The 20,544-nt window shown below is 43.1% G+C and overlaps 1 protein-coding gene across 1 annotated transcript in view; it reads right to left on the bottom strand.

Annotated features, from left to right (window-relative positions):
* Positions 1–6,583: 6,583 nt before the first annotated feature.
* The window catches only part of LOC109954600 (forkhead box protein O6-like), a 30,667-nt gene continuing 16,706 nt past the window's right edge, over positions 6,584–20,544 (bottom strand). Inside the window, exon 2 of the mRNA XM_020590048.1 lies at positions 6,584–10,520. Within this exon, the coding sequence (XP_020445704.1) occupies positions 8,796–10,520 (1,725 nt within the window). The 3' untranslated portion in view covers positions 6,584–8,795. The remainder of the gene's footprint in view (positions 10,521–20,544) is intronic.

Genomic DNA, 20,544 nt, shown 5'->3' with positions numbered 1-20,544 from the left:
TTGGCACTCAGGGGGTGTATTAATTTGACATTAACTGTGTCATCACTGCTTTGGGTCACCCCCTCCCCTGAGCGTGCGCACACACACACACACACACACACAGGCACGTACCTCTCTTCATCCCCTACCCCTGATGAGTGGATCAGTGGCAGAGGAGAAGAGAAAAGGTCTGATTAGATCTGTCTTGTCTGTCTGAGGGTGAAATGGGGACAAGAGAAGAGGTGGGAGGGTAAGTATTTGGAGTCATTAAGGACAGTAATTGGTACCTATAATAATGGGCAATAGATGGAAGGATATCCTGATAGGTTATTTTCTTTTAATCAGATAAAACATGGTAGGCCTGGATGCCCAAGGGATGTTTGACCAGATTATATAATCTGTTTTATTTTCATAAGCACTGTGAGGTGAAATTTTTTATGGTGAATGTTTTTTGAAAAATAACTAATGATAACATGGGATTTGAGAGAGCTTTGAGATAAATTTGCAGTTGCCCTTAAGTTCAAGCTTAGCTTAGCTATAATGTAAGTCTTCTGTGCTGTGTGTAGGTGCATATGCAACAAGCAAACATTTAACACATTTCCACAGATCTGATGATATGACAACAAAGTCAATCATCAATCTAAGGCCTAAGGTGTTTTGGTATCAAGTATGCTTATGAACAGCCCTATGCTCAAACATGGTGTTTGTTATGGCAAATCCATGAGTAGCACATAAGTCCAATAACAAAGCACCATTCGGGTTCAGATCAGGCAGGCTATTCCTCCCAGTCACCCCCTTCCAGGTTTCTTCATCATTGCCCACGTGAGTTTTGAAGTCCCCCAGTAGAACTATGGAGTCCCCAGGTGGTGCCCTTTCAAGGACCCCACCTCTTCAAAAAGATCACATGTTCTGAACTACTGTTTGGTGCATAGGCACAAACAACAGACTTCAACACAACAACACAAACAGACTTTAAGTCACATAGAGGCAACCCACTCGTTCCACGGGGATAACTTTGGTTTCCCTAATCCAGGCAAGGTAGTGTGCAACTCGAAGTTACCATTTTCATTAGGGATTTTTTGATTTCCCCTTAGTCTGGCCCCTCCCCTGGAACCACTTTGCCTTGGGAGACCCTACCAGGGGCTAATCCCCCAGACAACACAGCTCCCAGGACCATTGGGATTCACAAATCTCTCTATCACGATAAGGTGGCGATGCGAGGAGAGGAAATACTTGACATTAACACCACACATTAATAAACAAAATATTTGAAAACAGTTTTATAAATTTACATACATAAGAAGAAATAAATGACAGTGATGTTGGTTTTCATTCATAGTGTTATTTTGACTGTATCAAACCCTAAGCCTATTGAACAGAATCATGAGCTGGATGCATCATTACACACCTAATGATTACAAATCACAAAAGGAGGAAATTCTATCAACAAGAAAAAGAACAAAATTACCGTAAAAATGACTGTGGATTCACAAAGACATAAACTAGCTGACAAATCTCTTAGTGTGCTTCATGCTAATAAAAAACTAAGTATCACAGGTGAAAGATCAATGTTAGGTTCCCATAGGAAGTGCAGTATACAGCAATTAATGCAGTAAACACACACTTTGAGTCTACAAGGCAAAAAGAGTAAAACACATAACAGTTAACCCAAGAATAAATGAACAGACACATAACAAAGTGTTAGCTCCACACAGCTAGGTTGATATGATAGATACTGTAGCTTGGTTAATATTATAGTGATCACCGAAAAATAACAGTTGATTGGATGTCAGGTACTGTATGTCTTAGCATTGCTTTAATTAAATTCAATTAAATTCATAGCACCAATTCACAACAACAATTGTCTCAGCTCGCTCCTACATAATCAGTTCTAGACCTTACACTATTAAAAGGAAAACCAGCAAATGCCCCTTGAGCAAGCACTTGGTGCCGGTGGGGATGAAACACCCCCCTTAATAGAAGAAACCTCTGACAGACCCCAGCTCTCAGTGGGCGACCTTCTGCCTTGACCTGTTGGGGTGAGTGGATAGAGGAGAGAGAAAAGAAGAAAAGCATCAGGACACAACAGGTTGTTATGGTGCCGTGAAATACTGGAAGACATAACATAACATGGAAAATACCTTTCTATTCCCCATCACTGTTCTACTAGGATTATAATATTATACAATACTATACAGTATTCACAATATACATATAGGGCAGCATGGTGGCGTGGTGGGTCGTGCCATTGCCTCACAGCAAGAAGGTTCCAGATATATATATATATATTTCAATTTGGGTTGTATCAGGAAGGGCATCCAGTGTAAAACGCGTGTTCAATGTATAGATGCGAACAGTTGATTCGCTGTGGCGACCCCCAACGGGGAACAGCCGAAAGTGGTAGTAGATTCACAATATACATATACACAGTACACATATGGAAGCTCAGAGTTAAATGTTCTTTTACACATTACTAAAGTCTTTACTAGATAAAACATTTCAGTTTTAACAGTGTGCAGTGATTAGCTCTATCTCAGAAGAACTTAAGAAGTACTTGTCAATCAAAGTTAGTGATGAATTTGTCAATGCAACCCCCAGTTCTGGAGCAATTTTCACACGATTGTAATTCTTTAAAGGCAGTATCTCTTGTAACTGATTTTAGTGTAACGTCTATTGATCACTGAACTGACAGCCTATCCATCCACCACACCTCCCCTGCCGAGATTAGTCAGAGCTGGTAGGGACCCTGGGGCAAGGACAGGTTTAGCGTCTTGTTCAGGGACACTCCAGCAAGGCGGAGGTTTGGGTTTTGAAAATGTGGTTTAACATACCCTCGTGATGTTTGTCAGTATTAATTATTGAAAAATAAAAAAACAAGTTCTGGGGCCTTATAATCAAATTTGTTTCTATTTTATATCATACATGCAGCATAGTATTTGCATTCATTTCTTCAGCTGTCATGTTGTGGAGTACTTGGCACAATTTGCCTCAGTGGGGGGAGAACCATTGTGCAGCAGCAATGTCCCCGGCCAGGAGTAAATGAAGAGCACAGCCAAAGCACTATCTGTGTCTCATTTTTACACAAAATAAACAATTTGATACTTCATAATGTGTGGTGTATTATTTCATAGAACTAGGTATTTAATTGACTTTTTACATGTATTTCAAATGTGACAACCCTCTCTGAGTATCCAAAATTCTCTATATCCCCCTCTGTGGCCACCATTTATTTTTCTTAACACTACATTGCTTCAGTGTATATCATGATTGGAATTATTCCAAACAACCTTAGATAAAATTCTTATACAGCCCTTCAAATTAAAGCTCTTATTGCATTTCCAGATTTAGGAAAGTCACAAGATGCTGTTTTAGAATGCTTAGATCATAAAAAGAAATAGTCTTTTCAAACACAATTTCCACCAGATTATTAGACTTGTTTCAAGATAATTGGCCTTAATTTTCTGAGTAAGAGCCAGCTATGCATCAGCTAGAGCTGACAAGAAATAGTTGATTGCCAGGCTGAGGCAAAGCATCCCAAAGCAATTATTATGAGAATGGTAAATAGGTTTCTTAAGAAAAAGTTCATGAGCTGTGCCAGCAATTTGTGGTTAAGGTGCAGCATAAAGAAAAGACTGTCTTCACAACCAAAAATGAAGGACTGAAAACTTCTATCATTCCCAGATTGGTTGACTGGTCTTTTAATATGTGGATTAACACTAGATAACAACTGAATGCATGTTATTAATGTTTGCTGATGCTGTTAAGGTTTGTTTACACTGATGGGAGGAAAATTCAAGCCATCTGAAGTGATGCAAAGACCTATCTGTGGTGTCATTTATAATGGCTTAAACCTAAATGGTGCATTCTTTCATGGTTTGGCAGAGTTAATGGAATGCTTTACATTTATCATTAAATACAGTATTTTCATACTGAAATAAAATCTGTGAAATCTTTTACTTTTGTTCCTTTAGTGAAAGAGAATATATTAAAACAGATGTCATTCGTTCTCAAAGAAATGGTTTTATCCATTTGTCCATGAGGCCAGTTTTTAACGTTGTCATCTTTTGTCCCAGTCTCTGTGCACCAGACTCACACCTTTTAAACATTCTCTCCAACACCACACCAAGGAGGTTGTTCACCATTTTAATACCTGCTCTTTGACCATATATTTGATGCTGTTGCTGCTTTTGAGAGCAGAGAAATAAAAGCCATAATAGTTAACCCAGCAGAAAAGCCCTTTCATAAACTGTTACTTTCTTTAAAATTAGGAAGAATTTGTTATAAAATCTGTAATATCCCTACATCAGAATCTTCAGCTGGTCATTTCTGTGCACAACTGATGCTGTTCCTTGTTTTGAGAGTACAGTCTCAATTTTTAACCCTAGGTGAACCTTGAGTGGCTCAAACCCTTGTTAAGAAAATAAGTCTTAAACCCTTTGCCCTAGCACTGAAAGTTTAGGCCAAATTATATCTTTCAAAATAATCTTAGAAAAACAGAGCACAAGTACTGTTCTTGGCCTTAGCTGAGCAGCAGATAGGCAGAGTGCCCCATGCCAATTCCTTTAAATCTCAGTGTGCCCCTGAGTTATACTCACTTCGAGTCTGGGGCAGACAGTGATGTTGCCACAACTTGTTGATTTTGGATAAAAAAATACATGTCATCTCCAAATGAAACAACTCAGCCAGGGGCTAGCCTCTCCTGGTGGTCCTCCCTTAGCTCTTTTTCCATATGGAGCCAGTTTGCAGGACAAACTTTAGTATCACTTGCATTCTCACCATAACACCACAGCATGTTACAGTAAAAGAAATGTAACTTTTTTCCACTAAGATGTGCTTTGTTAATGTGATCTGTTCTTCAAGAGCCCCTCAAGACTCGGTAGATTCATTGTAAGTGTGACATTCAGCCTCTTTGTCTGTCTTTGAAAAGTTAAATATTAATAAAGATTCATGGTAGTCATTAAAATTATTTTTATGGTTGCTGCAGTTGCTAAGAATCTTATATCACCCTTCCATAATGGAGATTTGTTCATTTCTATGAACAATTGAATTAAGATATAACAGATTTTTATTTTGCAGCTCAGCCAGGAAAGTGAGAAATGCTGAAATATTCAAGGACATCTGGAGCCTTGCCTGGGTGGGTCTGTCTGTTAGCAGTTAGCAGTGTCCCCAGCCAGCCTTTGGCTCCAAGGGCGGTCTCTACGACAATATCACTGGGCCAAGTAAGAAAGAACCTGCTCCCAGATGCTTGAGTGGATGAATAATGACACTGTAATGCAGCATCTCTCTCTCTCTGATAATGAGGAACAGAGGAGCAGACACTCCCTGAGGCACAGCACCGGGACTGGACCACTTTTCTGTCTACCTCAACCTGTCTATCTCTCAGGAGATAGGCAGTGAAGAGACTCTGGCTTTATGCCATGCTCTCAGTCTCAGTTACGCTCAGTCAGTCAGTTTGGCCTAATTGTGAAATTACGAAATATCTAATAAAGTTATTGAGCCATGAGTGAACTTATCACACTCCAACATGTTTACAAAAACATTTTTTTAATTGTATGTTATTGAGTCAAGCATCTTCAGCTTTAAATATACGCTGCCTAGCTTTCACCCTTTAGCAGAAAGGCTTTGCCAAGTGGAGTCAATTAAAAGTGTACATCTAAGTGAGACGTCTGGTTGAGTGTGCCGTTCGGTGCATATAGTTTCATAACTGCTCTGTGTGCCTCTTTGTATAAACGTGTGAATTTGTGATATTTTCAAATGTATGTGTGTGAATGTGCATGTGTTGTGTGAGTTTATGTACGTGTAAATGTCTGAGTGAGTGGAGAGGCGGGGGCTCCCCTGGGGCCTGGCAGTATGGCGCTGTAGCACTGCACACTCCTCCTGTGAAAACGCCTCCGATGGGACCAGGACAGCTGTGGCCAACCTACACTGCTTCATGGGCCATAACAAGCCTTATGACACGCAGACACACTGAGACAGACGTGTGCACACTTATTACTCCAATCCTGCCAACTCTGTCTGGCTGTCTGGGTGCCTCCTTTTTTTGTCTGTCTTTTCAGGTAATATCTGCCTCTCTCTCTCTTTCACACACACACACAAACACACCACCCTTCTTTTTTCTTTTTCATACAGTTTCTAGCACAAGTGATGCTTCTCCACCACTCTGTGGGTGATGGTACATTTTTCATACAACCCACTTTCTGCCTCCCACGCAGCGACTAGGTGCCCTGGTCAAACACAACTACAGGGGTTGTCTGTAGTACAGGAAAAAGGAACAAATTAAAAAGTAACACACATTCATTCATCATTTGTACGTGTATAGGAAGACATGAAATAACGGCTAACAAAGAGAAGAAAGCTAAACAAAAACCTTCTGAATTGAATTAAAACTATATAAATGAATAAAATGTATTTTTGTGGTAACAGTCACACAAATGCAACAACAGAGTTGCACGTTCTTTTAATTTTATTTATTTAACAGTCACCAGATGATGAGATACATTCTCTTAAAAAAGAAATAGACAACAAAACTGATATTCTTTTGAAATTTTAAAAATTATTATACAATATTCTCAATATATAGATTTTGTACAAAATAAAAGCCAGTATAAGGGGCAAAGGAAGAGTGACATCTTAAAAAAAATCTGAGAAAAAAAAGAGGAAGGGGATCAGTGTTGACTCAAACAACTACCACATTTACAAATGACAAAGACCAGTCTTTCATAAATAAATATAGGAAAATTAGACATCATATATAGCTCTCTTTCCAGTAGCAGGCCATTGCTAAATGTCTGTAGCATAGGTTACAACATAACTGCTATGTAAAACCCATTTGCTTAGAAAATTCCATGCATCTTCCACACGGAGATTAACTGGAACCAGTGTGGCTAACAGCTCTGGAATAAAGGTATTTACCTCAGTAATGGGTCTGATAGTCTGTGCTATGCTTGACCTTTGGCTGTAACAATAGCCCCCAACCCACTTTTACCCACTCTCTTTTTCATTGTGTGCCATACCTGGTATGGACCAAGTGCAGAGAGTCTTCTTGGGGGAACTAGGGATTAGGGGTGTCCTCTTTTTTTCTCTCCCAAGGCCAGTGAGAAACAAGCTTCAAGGCTCCTCCACTCAAAAACACAGAGACAACTGAGCAGAGCACATGTGGGAGGAGTGCACGGTATTGGAGCATAGGAAGGTCATATTGTACTACCAACATCATTTCACCACTGAATTTCATCCTTACACTCTGGATATTTCAGCGCTGTCCTTGTTGGTCCGTAGAATTTCAACAATACAACAACAACTACAAGACAACAGAATAAACACACAAAAAGTGGATGTGAATGGTTGTGGGGCACTACAACCCTGTCTGACATAAACCCATGCCACTCAGACTGGCTGATTGCTTTCTCCTTAAATCTCTCCCTTTGCGCACGTTTGAGTATTTCAAGCTCAGGATATAAGCACTAAAAACATGGGAACAAGGAAACACACAGTACAGATAATGGAGATGATTTACAACACGAATACACAACCTGTTTTAAGACGCATGCCCAAAGAGCATAGAAACTGAGGCTGATGATTGATCCCACTACAACATCAGACTTTTGTTCTACCCCAATCTCCATCTCTTCTGTTTTTTTGTACCTTCTGTGAGCAGGCAAGCGGACAGTGACACTGGCCCTTCTCAGAGCAGGACATCAGGCAGAGTGACTTAGTGTTAATCACAGTTTTGTCTCGCTTTCCAGGCACATTAAGTCGGAGAGGTGAGTGGCAGCCCGGACGGCTGGGGTGAGAGATGGGAGGACAACGTGTTAGATTCTCAATAATGACATATCACTGCTGCATCACTTTGGAGATTAAAAGCAAGATGCTGAATTTCAATCAAGCCACATTAATGGCTTGCGGTGAGGAATGGTCACTTTGTCTCCACTGGCAGGCAGAGGAAGGGAGAGATTTAGAGAGGGAGGGAGAGAGAAAGAGAGGTTGAAACTGGCACAAGAAGCGCAGGTGAGACAAGGTGATACAACATTTTAATTCAACAGAATGCATGATAGCCTGTAATGACAAAATCCACTGACGATGTAGTGACTATATTCTCTAACCAATGCCAAAAGGGCATCATAAAAATATTATGTCCAAGCAAAAACTCAAAGTGCCAAGGACCAAATGCACAAAGTTGTAAATGACAGGACTGCTGATGTATCATTAAAAGCACAAACTGGTTTCAGAGTTCCACTTAGATATATTGAATAAATACATTCAAACCAGTGTCAAGTAGGGGTTATCTTTAACTTATTTTATTAATTATTATTTTCAATTTGCTAAGAAATTGAGCTAAAATGGAATTTTAAAAGCAAGGATCTAATAGCAAAGACACAAAGGAGTTTTTACTTATTTATTTTCTCCAAAAATTTCTCCACCGACAAAGAGAGAGAAATAGTCCAACTTTAATTCAATCCAAGATCTGACACTTTATCAACAGCTTGTGATTTCCTCATTTGTTCCTGTCAAATCCTGTACCCACCTCACAAAATATGCCAAACTCTGCCTGAGCTGCTCTGTGAATGTATTGCACTGTGAGATGATGTGACCCACTTGCAGTAAAGTGCATTGAGAGTTCAGTCTCGTGGTAGATGAGAAGCAATGTTGGGCAAGCACAGCTGAGAGATTGTCATCACAGTATAGCTGATATCAAAACCTAATGTGAAATGAACTAGATCTCTCAAAGGGAGGGGGATTCAAAAGAGAAAGGGGTGACAGAAGAAGTGCTTCATGGGTTGGGTAGTTCTTTCTGAGGGTAGGATTTGCTGTCCTAGACTTCAGCCAGGCACCCAGCTCTGGTTGCTATGGGCTTGCTGTGGACCAGCCAGACTGCTCATTCCCATCCCCATGCCCATGGTCACACCCATGCCCATACCCATGCCAATTCCCACTCCCTGGGCTAGTGAGCAGTCAAAGTTAAAGTCCATCTCCTCCCCAGAGTCCATAATGTCATGAAGGAGGATGGACTCCACATCGCAGTCCAAGCTACCATGGAACATGTCAATGTCCAGGTCAGCTGGTAGTCTCTCATGGGGGTGTGGTTGGTGATAACCATGGTAGTCACTACCAATGCCACCACTCCCCATCCCCTGGCCATGATGGTAAAGTCCATTAGTCATGCCTTGGTGTTGTGGCTCAGGATAATGGTTGTGGCGGGGATGTGGGTGTGGGGCGGTGGCCACATTGCAGGAGTCCTGTGGCATGCCAAGCATACCTGCTGGGTTTGGGGGAAGAGTAGTGGAGGCAGGGAGGTGGGCGTGTGATGGGGGGCTGTACAGGTAGGGAACTTTGTGGTTGTAGGTCTGCAGCTGATTGCTGTTGCCACATGGGGTCAGGGCTGCAGCCTGGGGAGGTGTGTGATTATGGCTCTGGCTGAGGTTATGACTGTTGTGAGTGAGGCTGTGAGGTGAATTGTGGTTGGGGTTAGTTACATTGTTGTGATTATGACTTGGAGTATGGTTGTGAGTTCTGTTATGGCTATGAGCTGAGCTGTGGCTATGAGGTCCACTGTGGCTGTGGCCATTGTGGTGGCCAGGGTGGTGGCTGTGATGGCTGGAGCCTACTCCATTACTAGCTTGACCCATCATTGGATGGCTTTCCCTCTCCTGTCCCAACAGCATGTCCTTAGAACAGTACTGCTGCCCAGATGGACCCCCTGTTAGCAGACTCTGCAGGGCATTGGTGCTAGAGTATGCTCGCATGGTTCCAGAGAAACTGGCTGGCTTGTTCTCCTGAATGGTCTGCATGGGTGAGTGGTGGCGCAGCATCCCCATGCCTGTCACACCATAGACACTTGCACCATAGCTCTGTCCCTTTGCTCCAGAGCTGTAGTGGTAGACAGGGGTTTGGTGCTTATGTCTGCCAACAGCTGGATGCTGCTGGTGTTGCTGCTGCTGTGGGTGACGGTGATGATAGCTATCTTCCATCAGCTGCTCATCCAGACTGATGGCACCTGTCAGGTTAGCCAGCTGAGGAAGCTGCTCCAGAGGAGGACAGCGATTCCCTGCACCCATGGGTGGAGAGCGGGCACTGGTTGGTGAGGGGTAGAGGTGGGGGGAGGTTGAACAGGACAAGCCACCCTCCTCTGGTTCCTCGGGTTCTCCCTCTGCAAGGATGGGTGACAGACGTCCACTAAGGGTGGAGGCTGATGAACTAGCCCTGGAATGGAGGTCTGTCCAAGTGTCAAACTCTCCATCTGTCCCAGCTGCACCTGCAGCTCCTGAAAGGCCTTTCCGTGGTGGGCTGCCATGGTCAGGGGAGCCCTGGAGCCCCACCACAGCAGACCCTGCACCTATCCCAGGACGGCCAACCCTCTTGCCTCTTATGCGGCCTTTGCTTTTTAGGTATTTGGTGCTGTTGTCCATGGAGACTGCACGCCTGCGTGGGGCCTTGCCCATCTTCCCCCCATCTGGGTTCAGCATCCACCAGGAACTCTTCCCAGTCCCTTCATTCTGCACCCGGATAAAGCGTGTGTGGAGTGATAGGTTGTGACGAATGGAGTTCTGCACAGGGATGAGAGAGAGACACAAAGTGAGAGAGACATCAGTAAATTGTAATATGCTGCATATTACATTGTTTACTATTTGTATACAGACTGCCTTTCTAAGGTGGATGCTATAAATGTGTGAAATTAGAATAAGATTAATGTAAAATCTTCCACGGGAAATTAAGACTTTTTTTAATCATCAACCTTAAATTCAACAGTGCAGATAAAACTAATCCCAAAAACAGCTGTCAACACTGCTTATAAATCATTCAGTCTATACATACTGAGTCAAAGAAAAATTGTGCCAAATTATGAGGTCTCTTTCATGTCTATTAATAGATGTACAAAACACGCAGCAGGATATTCAGCTCTCTTTGCAATCAGTGTCAACCAAAGTCAGAAAATTGAGAGCGCATTCAAAAACACAATCATGTTTGAAGGACAGCTATAGCTGGCACAGAGCAAGACCCTGTCAGCTTCAACCAACCTGAAACGGCCAGAGACTCAGACTTGAGACACTCTCCTTATGTATGTCAGTCCTCCCACTTTCATTACCATCAATCCATCTGTCCTCCTCTACTTCTCATTTCAGCTCGGCTGATGTAAGCTGCCGTGGTTGGGCGTACTGTATGTTTGAAGTCTGTTCCAGCCTGGCACAGAGCCAGCCCTGTCTCTTCCACTATCGTATCTTGAATTGGGGGGATGTATCGCAAGATTGAGCTGGGAGCAAGGAAGGCTAATAGATGTATTCTACCCTCCAACATCTACCTTCACTCCCCATCTCCCTTTCCCTCCCTTGTTTTGTCTTTATCACAATCCCTCTTTCTCTTTTGTCACCGAGTTCAACATATTTCAACTTGTCTAGATTTTTTTTCTTATTTATCACACTTCTTTGCAAACAAGTCATTTTTGCCATCTGCTTTTAGTCTGTGCCTTAAACTTTACAGTGTGTCACCAATTACTTTCCAATTATCCTCAACACTGGCATATACAGTGACTGACTCAGTAATTCATCTGATATAGTTATTATTATTTTATTTTATTTTATTTTTTTTACAACTCAAGAGTTGCTGAAGGTTGAAGGTTTCTTATGTGCAACAGGGTCTGTCATTACAATTTTGCTCTTTGTTGTGCGTGAGACATTTTGATGCTCAAGCAGGAAAATATCAAATCAAAAGCACCTCCTGTGGTTTAGGAAAATACTGGTGCAGTAAATTGTTTCAGATTGAAGAGTTTTCACACTTTCACCATCTCCATTATGTTGTGGATTATTTGTATTCACACTGAATTGCACGGCAAGACAACAAATAAATCAAACGGCAGTGGAGAGCATATAAATGGGAGGCAAACTGAATTCAGGTGATCTGTGAATGCCTCCTTGGGTTATCTTGCTGTGACACCACTGGCATTGGGTAACCATGGCAACCGGGTAAACGTGCAAAAGCAGAACTATATCATATTGTGGTGAGAGTCAAGAGAGTGAGAGAGCAAGATGGAGGGAGAGTGGGGGATGGGGGAAAGGATGCAAGAGGAGGGGGCTGTTTGATGCTGCTGCTCCAACACTAAACAGCCTTTCATCTCGGCAGTGCAGGTCCGCAGGGGATGCCTGCTTCCTGCTTCTGACGGCTTCTCTACGTGCCGTGCCAATTCTCTGTCTCACGCTGGCTGGATCATCCACCTATCATACCACTCCAACTCATTCCCATCAAGTCCTGTGCATGCCTGCGTTAAAACATATGTAGGCTTTCATGCCGTTCCAAATATTGTAAATGGGGCTTGTTTCAGAGAGCTGAGCCATTTTGTGCTGCAACTCTGTGCGACCTGTCTGATTCAAATCTCAATTTATCCCCGTATGAGGGAAGAGCAGCCCCATTGAACTTGAAGGGATTTGTCATCATCCCAAACCCTCTTTATCTGATGAATCCACCTGCTAGAGAGATTTGAGAGATTTCGGATGGTGGCCAGCCGTGGCAGCATCATCATCATCATGCTGGCTTCCTGTCATGTAGTTTTCCACCACATGTTTTTCTCTGTCACCCTGCTTGTGGGTGTACGTGTGTGTGTGTGTGTGTTTTAGAATCTAAGAATAGCTCAGGTTGCAGGTGATTCCACTGTGGGTGGGGCTCTGTTCGCCTCCTGTTCCCTGAGTCTGAGTCAGGGGCAATTTGGCCAGCCTATGGCACTCACGCCCCCGAAACAGGCAGTCACTGCTAATCCCCCTCCATCCCTGAGTAATCCCAGACAATCCTAGGCTAATCCCAAGTTGATTCAGGGGCACTCCCAGCTGGGTATCTCACACGGAGCCATGCCAGGTCACCATGGACACAGCGGGCAGCCCTCTGATCCAATAGTAATATAGCATAAGGGATGTTTGAGGTGCGGGAAATGTAGATACTGTAAAAACCCCGTAGGATGTAGTGTTAAATTTTTTTTATGTTTGGATGTGTGTGTTTTAGTAAATTGTTTCTGAGGCACTGAGCAGATGTAACCATATTTTTGATCCCTTCATCGAATCAACTACCTTTACTCTGTGCCCCGTCCTTGAGGGTTGGCTTTGCCATATTTTTACCCCTACAGGTTGAACAGAATAAAATTGAAAACTTTATTATGTATTAAATATTCATAAAATGGAAATTCTCTTTCAGCCCCCTGGCTTGCCGAGGCAGACGGATGAAGCCCTTAGAAACATACAATGACAGAGGAACACACACATCACACGCCTGGGTCCAGGAAGCTACTTCCTATTCAAATCATACCCCTTTAATACAATGGGCCTAGTGGAGAGGGCTCTAAATAATAAATGAAGCTGTGGCTGGGCTTATGCAGAGAGATGTACTGCCTGGTCCTGTAATACTGACAAGAACAGACAGAGTCATAAGTAGTGGTGTGACTTCTTTGTTTTGTTACCAGGAACATCCTCCCTCGTCATTCTACAAAAACAACTAAATCAGGCTGAAATGGGTTAATTTGTCCAAGTGAAAGAGGATAAGGGTAATAGTTTACGGACCAATCAAAGCCAATTAGGTTGAACAAGGTTCTCTTGGTGGCAGGAAAACAATCACCTTGGGTTCAACTCTCATTAAGGCCTAAAGTCCTGATAACTGATTTAGATAGAAAAATAGATACCAAGCCATAGGACAGGCCTCTTTGTCTTCAGATTAAGTGTACATGTCAAACAAATTTGACATGTTGACACTATTTTCAAAATTACACAAGTGGACTAAAAGTCAGAAGGTTTTTCATTGGTTCAAAGAAGGAAACAAGATGTGGAAAACAGACATATTTCTTGTGTGAATCTGAGTCAACAGATCACTGCTCAGTATTTGTTGATGAGAATAAACATAATCCTCATATTCATCCTATAACCTCTTTAAGAACCCATTCATTTGTCTCTTGGAAATCTTACAATACTAATCAATTACTCTGTTTTTCCCCTTCCTTTTTATATACAAGCTCAGTTTGATTCAGAGACTGGAGAAGCGTGTTTAATGCTGGGAATCAATGACCTTTAATGGCTATCAGTGCTGAGGCTTAGCACACATCAAGATCTGACTAACTATAAAATCCAGCTGCATTATGAGGCCAGGCCAGTACTGTCACTCACTACACACAATACACACTATTTGCACAACAATGTTCAACCGCATGGCTCTTGAGAAATGCAACTGTGCTTTCTTGCCCAAATAGGCTTGGTGCACTAAATACCCCTCTGTTGTGACTCCCAAGATATCAGTCATGCGTTTGCACTGGGAGTAATATAGATGTAGTATGGGGTTGTTATGTTGGGCTGTGAAGGGAGTATAGCAGGAGTGGAGAGGCCTGGGGATGAGGGCTGGGAAGACAGAGGTACCGCAAGAGGCCCCTCCAAGCCACACAAAGGGGTTCCCTGAAAATGCCCCCTACTCGCCTCATCCCCTCCTATTGGACCCCCATCAGAACCCACTAAGAGTTTTCCCGCTCACACTCCCACACACATGCTCACAGACAGAGGGGCGAGGAAACAGGTCAAATGGTTTATAGGACTCATCTTGTGGCAAATGTGCACTCATTCAAACAGAAGTGAGTGAGGAACTAAGGACTACGAGTGAGGTCTGGGAACCAGCAAAAAGAAACCACTCACCCGATTCAAACAACCTCAAGGGTAAAGCGGTGTGGTGCACTTGCCCAGCTAAGAACACAGCAGCTGTTCTTGTAGTGGCACCCAGTAAAACCGTTTGCCACACTCGACTGGTATTACCAAACCATTTCATGCAGAATGGACCTATTATGTATTGTCAAAGGGTATCCCTCTATGGTGCACATTCATTTGATAAGCCTAAATCAAGGGGGAGTAACAGAAGCACTAACTGTGTTTATTGTGATGCTGTTTTTGCCTATGCAGAAGGCAGGAGGGATCGGGGGAGGGGAGATTTTAACACAAGGAGTTTTGTTCGGTGCAGGAATGAGTTTTGTCAGCTAAGCCTGTCTCCAGGCTATTGGTGGAAATTAGCGCCAGCTAAATATTCGCTTTCTGTGATTGATGTCACGGCTCGCGTTGTCCCTTTGAAGGGAAATAAAGAATTTAGAGCCATGTGGATTAATAGAGACAGGGTTGGGGGAATTTTATGTGTCTGAGGGGGACTAGAAGAGGGACTGAAGGGCCTAATAGCTGCGCAAATATGGCACAATAGAGCTAAGACGATATGCTGTATCAGAGAGTGAGAGACAAGTGAGACTATGACAGTGAGTACAAGAAAGAAAATTGGAAACTGTTTGTGTGTGTATGTGTGTGACAGACAAAGAGGGAAGGAGAGAGAGAAAGAGAGAGATGTAGCTATTTGCCTGAGAAGCCCAGAGTCAGATGATTAAAATCCCTTTAGGAGGCTTCTTTAAGAGAGACAGATGGGCAGAGAGGCCTGGTTTTGGAATGCAATCAAATTGAAAAGATTAAAAAGGAGTCTCTTTTATTAGGAGGTGAGAAACAGTTACTTCTCTGCCACATGCCATCATCGCCTCCACAGCAGTGGTCACGACTGCATTGGCATGCAAGACACATTACAGCCCTTGTTGGGGAAGAAATAAACCTGGGATTAGGAATTGCATCTATCACAGTGCATCACTGTGGGGGCTGTGGGGTCCCTGAGGATTGGCAGCATTTATAATTTCTTGTTGAATAAATGTGCTCCACAGGAAAAAGTCAAACACTAATGTTAGCCCGAATAGGTATTCAAGGACTTTCCACCAATAGCGGTCCTATTACAGCCAGAACATTTACTTAATCTCAATGCCAAATCTGAGCAGGTACAATTCAAATGTGCATTTCCTTGACTGCCATTGTACTTGGATAGACCGAGTTTGCACAGTAGAGTGATTCAAGCACTGTGAAAGGTGCTCTGTATCCGACCCCATTATTCCACAACACTGCAGGAGTGCCATTTATAAAAAGGCTTAAAATGGAAAGCAAGTGTGTGGTAGTGTGTCTGGTAGCCTCGGAGCAGGAAGTGGCTGTGGAGAGGGGTGTAATGGAGTTGGTAGGGGATTCCTGCCTGACTGTGCACTAATTGCAGCCAATTGCTGGCGACACATAAGCAGAGCCCACCCTAGTGCCACTGGAAGGTGTTAGGTATTTTTAGTCAGATAGATATTGGTTAGATACTTTATGTATTAGAAATGTTTAGTGGAGATAGGATGTCTAGTTAGACTGTTAAATGCTTAGTCATGCTTATGAGTTTCTACAGGGTACATCTGGTCAAGGATAACTAGAGAGAAGAGTTGATGACTGTGAGCAGACAGGGTGTTTATTATTATGACGTGTATAACTGTAGACTTAGCCATAATATGTTCTTATGTTTAAGTCACGACATGTTACTAGAATAATGTATAGGCCTGGTGGGTTCAGGGTCTTTCATCTTACATCTGCCTGCGAGCAGTTTGGAGGTGCAAGATACCTGAGTGTGTAATGTTAATTTTACCTGTGATCCTTTGAATAAATCAGCACTGTTTTGAAGTTACTTGGACTGTCTCGTCTCTCAGAGTTAGCAATGGTAAGAAGAACCAAAGACCTACAAAGGGTTGGCATCAGGGTGGCAGGGTGTGGGATAGAGATGGGCTGCTGCAGCTTTGGCGGATAAAAATAGATGCTGACAGATTAGCAGAGCATCTGAGACCCAGACAGGGGATCAGAAAATCCACTCGTCTGATGCCAGGGACAGCTGAGTGTTTCCGGTGGGCGCAAAGGGGACACAATCTGGGCATCACGTCTGACACCCACGCACAAAATGGGGGAACCTCAGAGTGATACCACAGCATGGGTGTGTTTTTTTCCACTGGGACATGCAAGGTAGGCAGATCTTGCGCCCTCCCACTGAGGATTCACACAACAGGTGTTTGGGCTGGGCCACCTGTGGGGCCGGCCGCCTGCTCGCGCTTTACACCTCGTCAAGGGAGCAAACTAACATTTTCCACTGGGCTTGCCATGCTTTTGTTATAGACCAGCACCTTTCTGAAGACGCTTTACAGCTCGATTTACAAGACAGGCAAGATATACATGTGTGCAAGTGTGCGCGAGTCAATCGGCTGTATGTGAGTGCCTGTACATCTTTATTTGTATATCAGTCCATTTAATAGCCAACAGGCACAGTGTGGATTTGATTATATCGAAACCTCCCTCTGCTTTATACAAAGAAACCGTCGGTCAACAGTAAAATCAATGCAGGCTTTTTTCACACTCAGCCTCCACATAATCTCATTCATAACAATAAGAATCTCATTTCCCACATTCTAAAGGTCAGTGCACACCTCTGATCACACTTTAATAAACATCATTCTCAGAGTTTAATTTAATTTTAGCAGAGCAGGAAACTCACAGGCAGCCATGCACATGGCATGCAAATTCATCGGATCATCCCTTTAATTGCTTCAGTTTCAAAGTACAGAGAAGAATGACCGCAATCACAGTGAAGGAAAAAAATAAACGCACAAGCACAGAAACACAGGAAACTACAGAACAGACAAACACACACAGCCAGGCAGAGAAATGATAAGTAGTGTCAGTCAAGTGCCAGTTTTGGTTACATTTTAATAAAATAAGCTTCTCAAATTTGTTTGGACAAACACCAAGTAGTGCCTCCACATCTCTTTGTCATCACACATTTTAACTCTCACCTAAATTGGCAATCTGTACCAAACAACCACACACATATTCAAACACACACACCTATGCACACACTCACTCTCTGTCTCCCACACATACATTGCACGCACATGCCAACATGACACAAAGCCTGGCACACTGGGCACACTCATTACCGCAATGCCAAGCTACCAGTTGCTAAGGAGACCTGTGGGAGAGGGAGGGTTCCTTGTTGTTGCCATAGCAGCCAGCTTGCTCCCTGCCAACTCTCTCCCTCAGGGAGAAACAAGGCAAGAGGTGGGGGGTGAAGTGGGTAGAGGTAGGGGACAGCGGTTTAATAGGGCTATGAGGTGCAGAGGAACTTCATTAGCCATCAGCGTGCACCACACACCCACTGCTCCTCATGAATGCCTAACCACATGCAACACTTCAGCCTGCAGACTTCCACTTACTCACACATAGCCCATAGACCACCACTTATTCACACACCTATATGTGCAAGAAGATGGGGAAGGTCATGTTTAGAATGAAGAGCAGGGAGTGGGGGGGTGAGTGTATCTGCAGGGGGCGGGGTTGAGGAGGCAGAGGTGGATGAAGAACAAAAAGTGGATGGATGAACAAAGGATAGTCAAAGAGGGTCTTAAATGTTGGGGGCCCAGCTTGGAAGAGTGGTAGGGATCTGAATCACACAAGCTTAGTTAGTTAAAGGCTGTATGGAGCCAATTCTCTCCTAAGCCGTCTTGACCTTCACTTACAGCCTATATCCTTCTAGCACTGTACAGTCATATTGCTTATACAGCTGGTTGTGCATATTCTTTTTCTGGACACAATGCAACTGTACAGAACTGCAACCATTCTTCTGTAAAGCCTATAAAGTTATTTTATAGAACATACTACAAGCTATGAACAGTACCTATCTGTTTAGCCCCAGCTTGTGACTCACATGTATTACATACATTCAAGTAACAGAGACATCGCTTCTGCTTACCTGTGGAACTGATATACTGTGTGTCAACCGTTTTAACCTCGTGCCATCATTTGACAACACTCACCCAAATTCTGAAGGTATTTCGCAAAACCTCAGAGTATTCTAATGATGAAGTCCAAAAATATATTTACTTTTGCCATTTTATGCATATTTTGATGCTAATACTTTTGCACTTTCAAGTAACATTTTGAATTGAGAATTTTCATTTGTAACAGTATTTTTACATCATGTTATTGCCATTTACTCCTTCCACCAAATCTTTTCATTTTTTCAAAAAGATGTTTGTACTCAAAAGCACTACCTTAATGTAGATGAGAGATCAAATGGTCTTGTACTTATATAGTGCTTTTTTAGGCATTTAAACACTAAGAGCTTTGCAATATTTGCACATTCACCCCATTTACACACACGGCAATGGCCACCGGGAGCAACTTCAAGTTCAGTGTCTTGTCCAAGGCCATTTCAACATGTGGACTGAGGAAGGTGGGGACAACCCACTTTACCCTCACATAGAGGGAAAAAGATGTATTTTAAATTTAATCAACGTTAGTGTGGACATGGCATCAGAACCAGGATGGTTTTGAAATCAAAGTGAAGAGAGTTCAGCTCTAGTAGGGTCAAAGTGATTTCTGTATTCAGGAGCAGTGCTTCAAATATTGACAGCCTGATAACGCTTTATACTCATTGCTGCCTCAAATTCTCATTTTTTAAGTAGCAGTATACAGTGTGAAAGAGGGAGGGTATTGATCTGGTCTGAATTAACTGCATGTGTGTGTGTATCCAGTAGAAAAACACCCCCAACCCAAGCCTGACCAGTTCAGCACAAGCTCATAAGAAGAGAAAACTAAGGATAGTGAGGAAAAGACACTCCTGACCAGCTAAGAGGAATGAGGATATAGGAGACAAGACAGGATGTACCCCCCCACCCCCCTTCCTAAAACAAAAAGAGCCCAATTAAGTCAATTTGAGTTAAAGTCTTAAGTGTGTCTCTGTGTGTGAGCAAAAATGTGTATTCAAATCATTAGTGTGAATGCAATAAAGGGAAATAGGGGTGCAATGTACTGTAAGCTGTGGAGGCTGTCTGAGAGACGCAGAGGGGGAGAAGAAACATTTCTTGGGGTTGGGGGGAGGAAAGGCAGGGGTGAAGCTTACTCTCTCTTTTTAGCCTAAGAGGGCCAAACTTGCTCTCAGCTCCTCGACGGGAGACGCTGAAATATTAATCGCCACACTCCAGCCGCAGACTAGTGAACACAATCGCTTCAAACTCCCACCCTAATGAGTGTGTTCATGAATGGCTAATGTGCACAGATGGGGGGCTGATGACTGGATAGATCGCAACGGGGAGGTGAGGGAGGGAAAGAAGGAAGGGAGGGAAGGGGGAAAGTGAAATTTCGGCTGGGTGTGGTGGTGGTGGTGAGGGGGTGCTGAGGCATGCCGTGACCTTTTAGGAGCCTCCTGAAAACTTAATTAAGCCTAGCCCAGTGCTACGCTTTCTTTCACTCTCTCCAGCATACACACACCCTTGCTTGTAATCACATGCCTGTGCAGACACACACACACACGCTCATGTTCGCATTCATACACAGAAGACGCACACACTCAAAACTAAATTCTCTGACCCCTCATTTTCTTCCTCTCTCCTTTTGATTGTTTACCCCCTTGCCCTTTGCACACACACTCTGTTGAGCTAATGTACAATCGATTCCTGGGAATAAAACTTCAAAATGACTCCCGCCAGCTTTTTATGAACACATCAGGTTCTTGGTCATGTTAACATGAATACACATCCTGAGCTAAACAAAAACACATAGTAGTAGAGTAGGCATTAAAACTGCAGAAGCAGATACGTCTTTCCTCACCCCCTACATGGATACATCCAAGAAAGAAGACAGAACAAATCCGCAAATCCACAAGTGAATAGTAAGGGCAAGAGCGGCAGAG

Source organism: Monopterus albus, unplaced genomic scaffold (genome assembly GCF_001952655.1).
Source record: "Monopterus albus unplaced genomic scaffold, M_albus_1.0 scaffold11.1, whole genome shotgun sequence".
NCBI lineage: Eukaryota > Metazoa > Chordata > Actinopteri > Synbranchiformes > Synbranchidae > Monopterus > Monopterus albus.
This window is presented reverse-complemented; position numbering and strand designations above follow the sequence as displayed.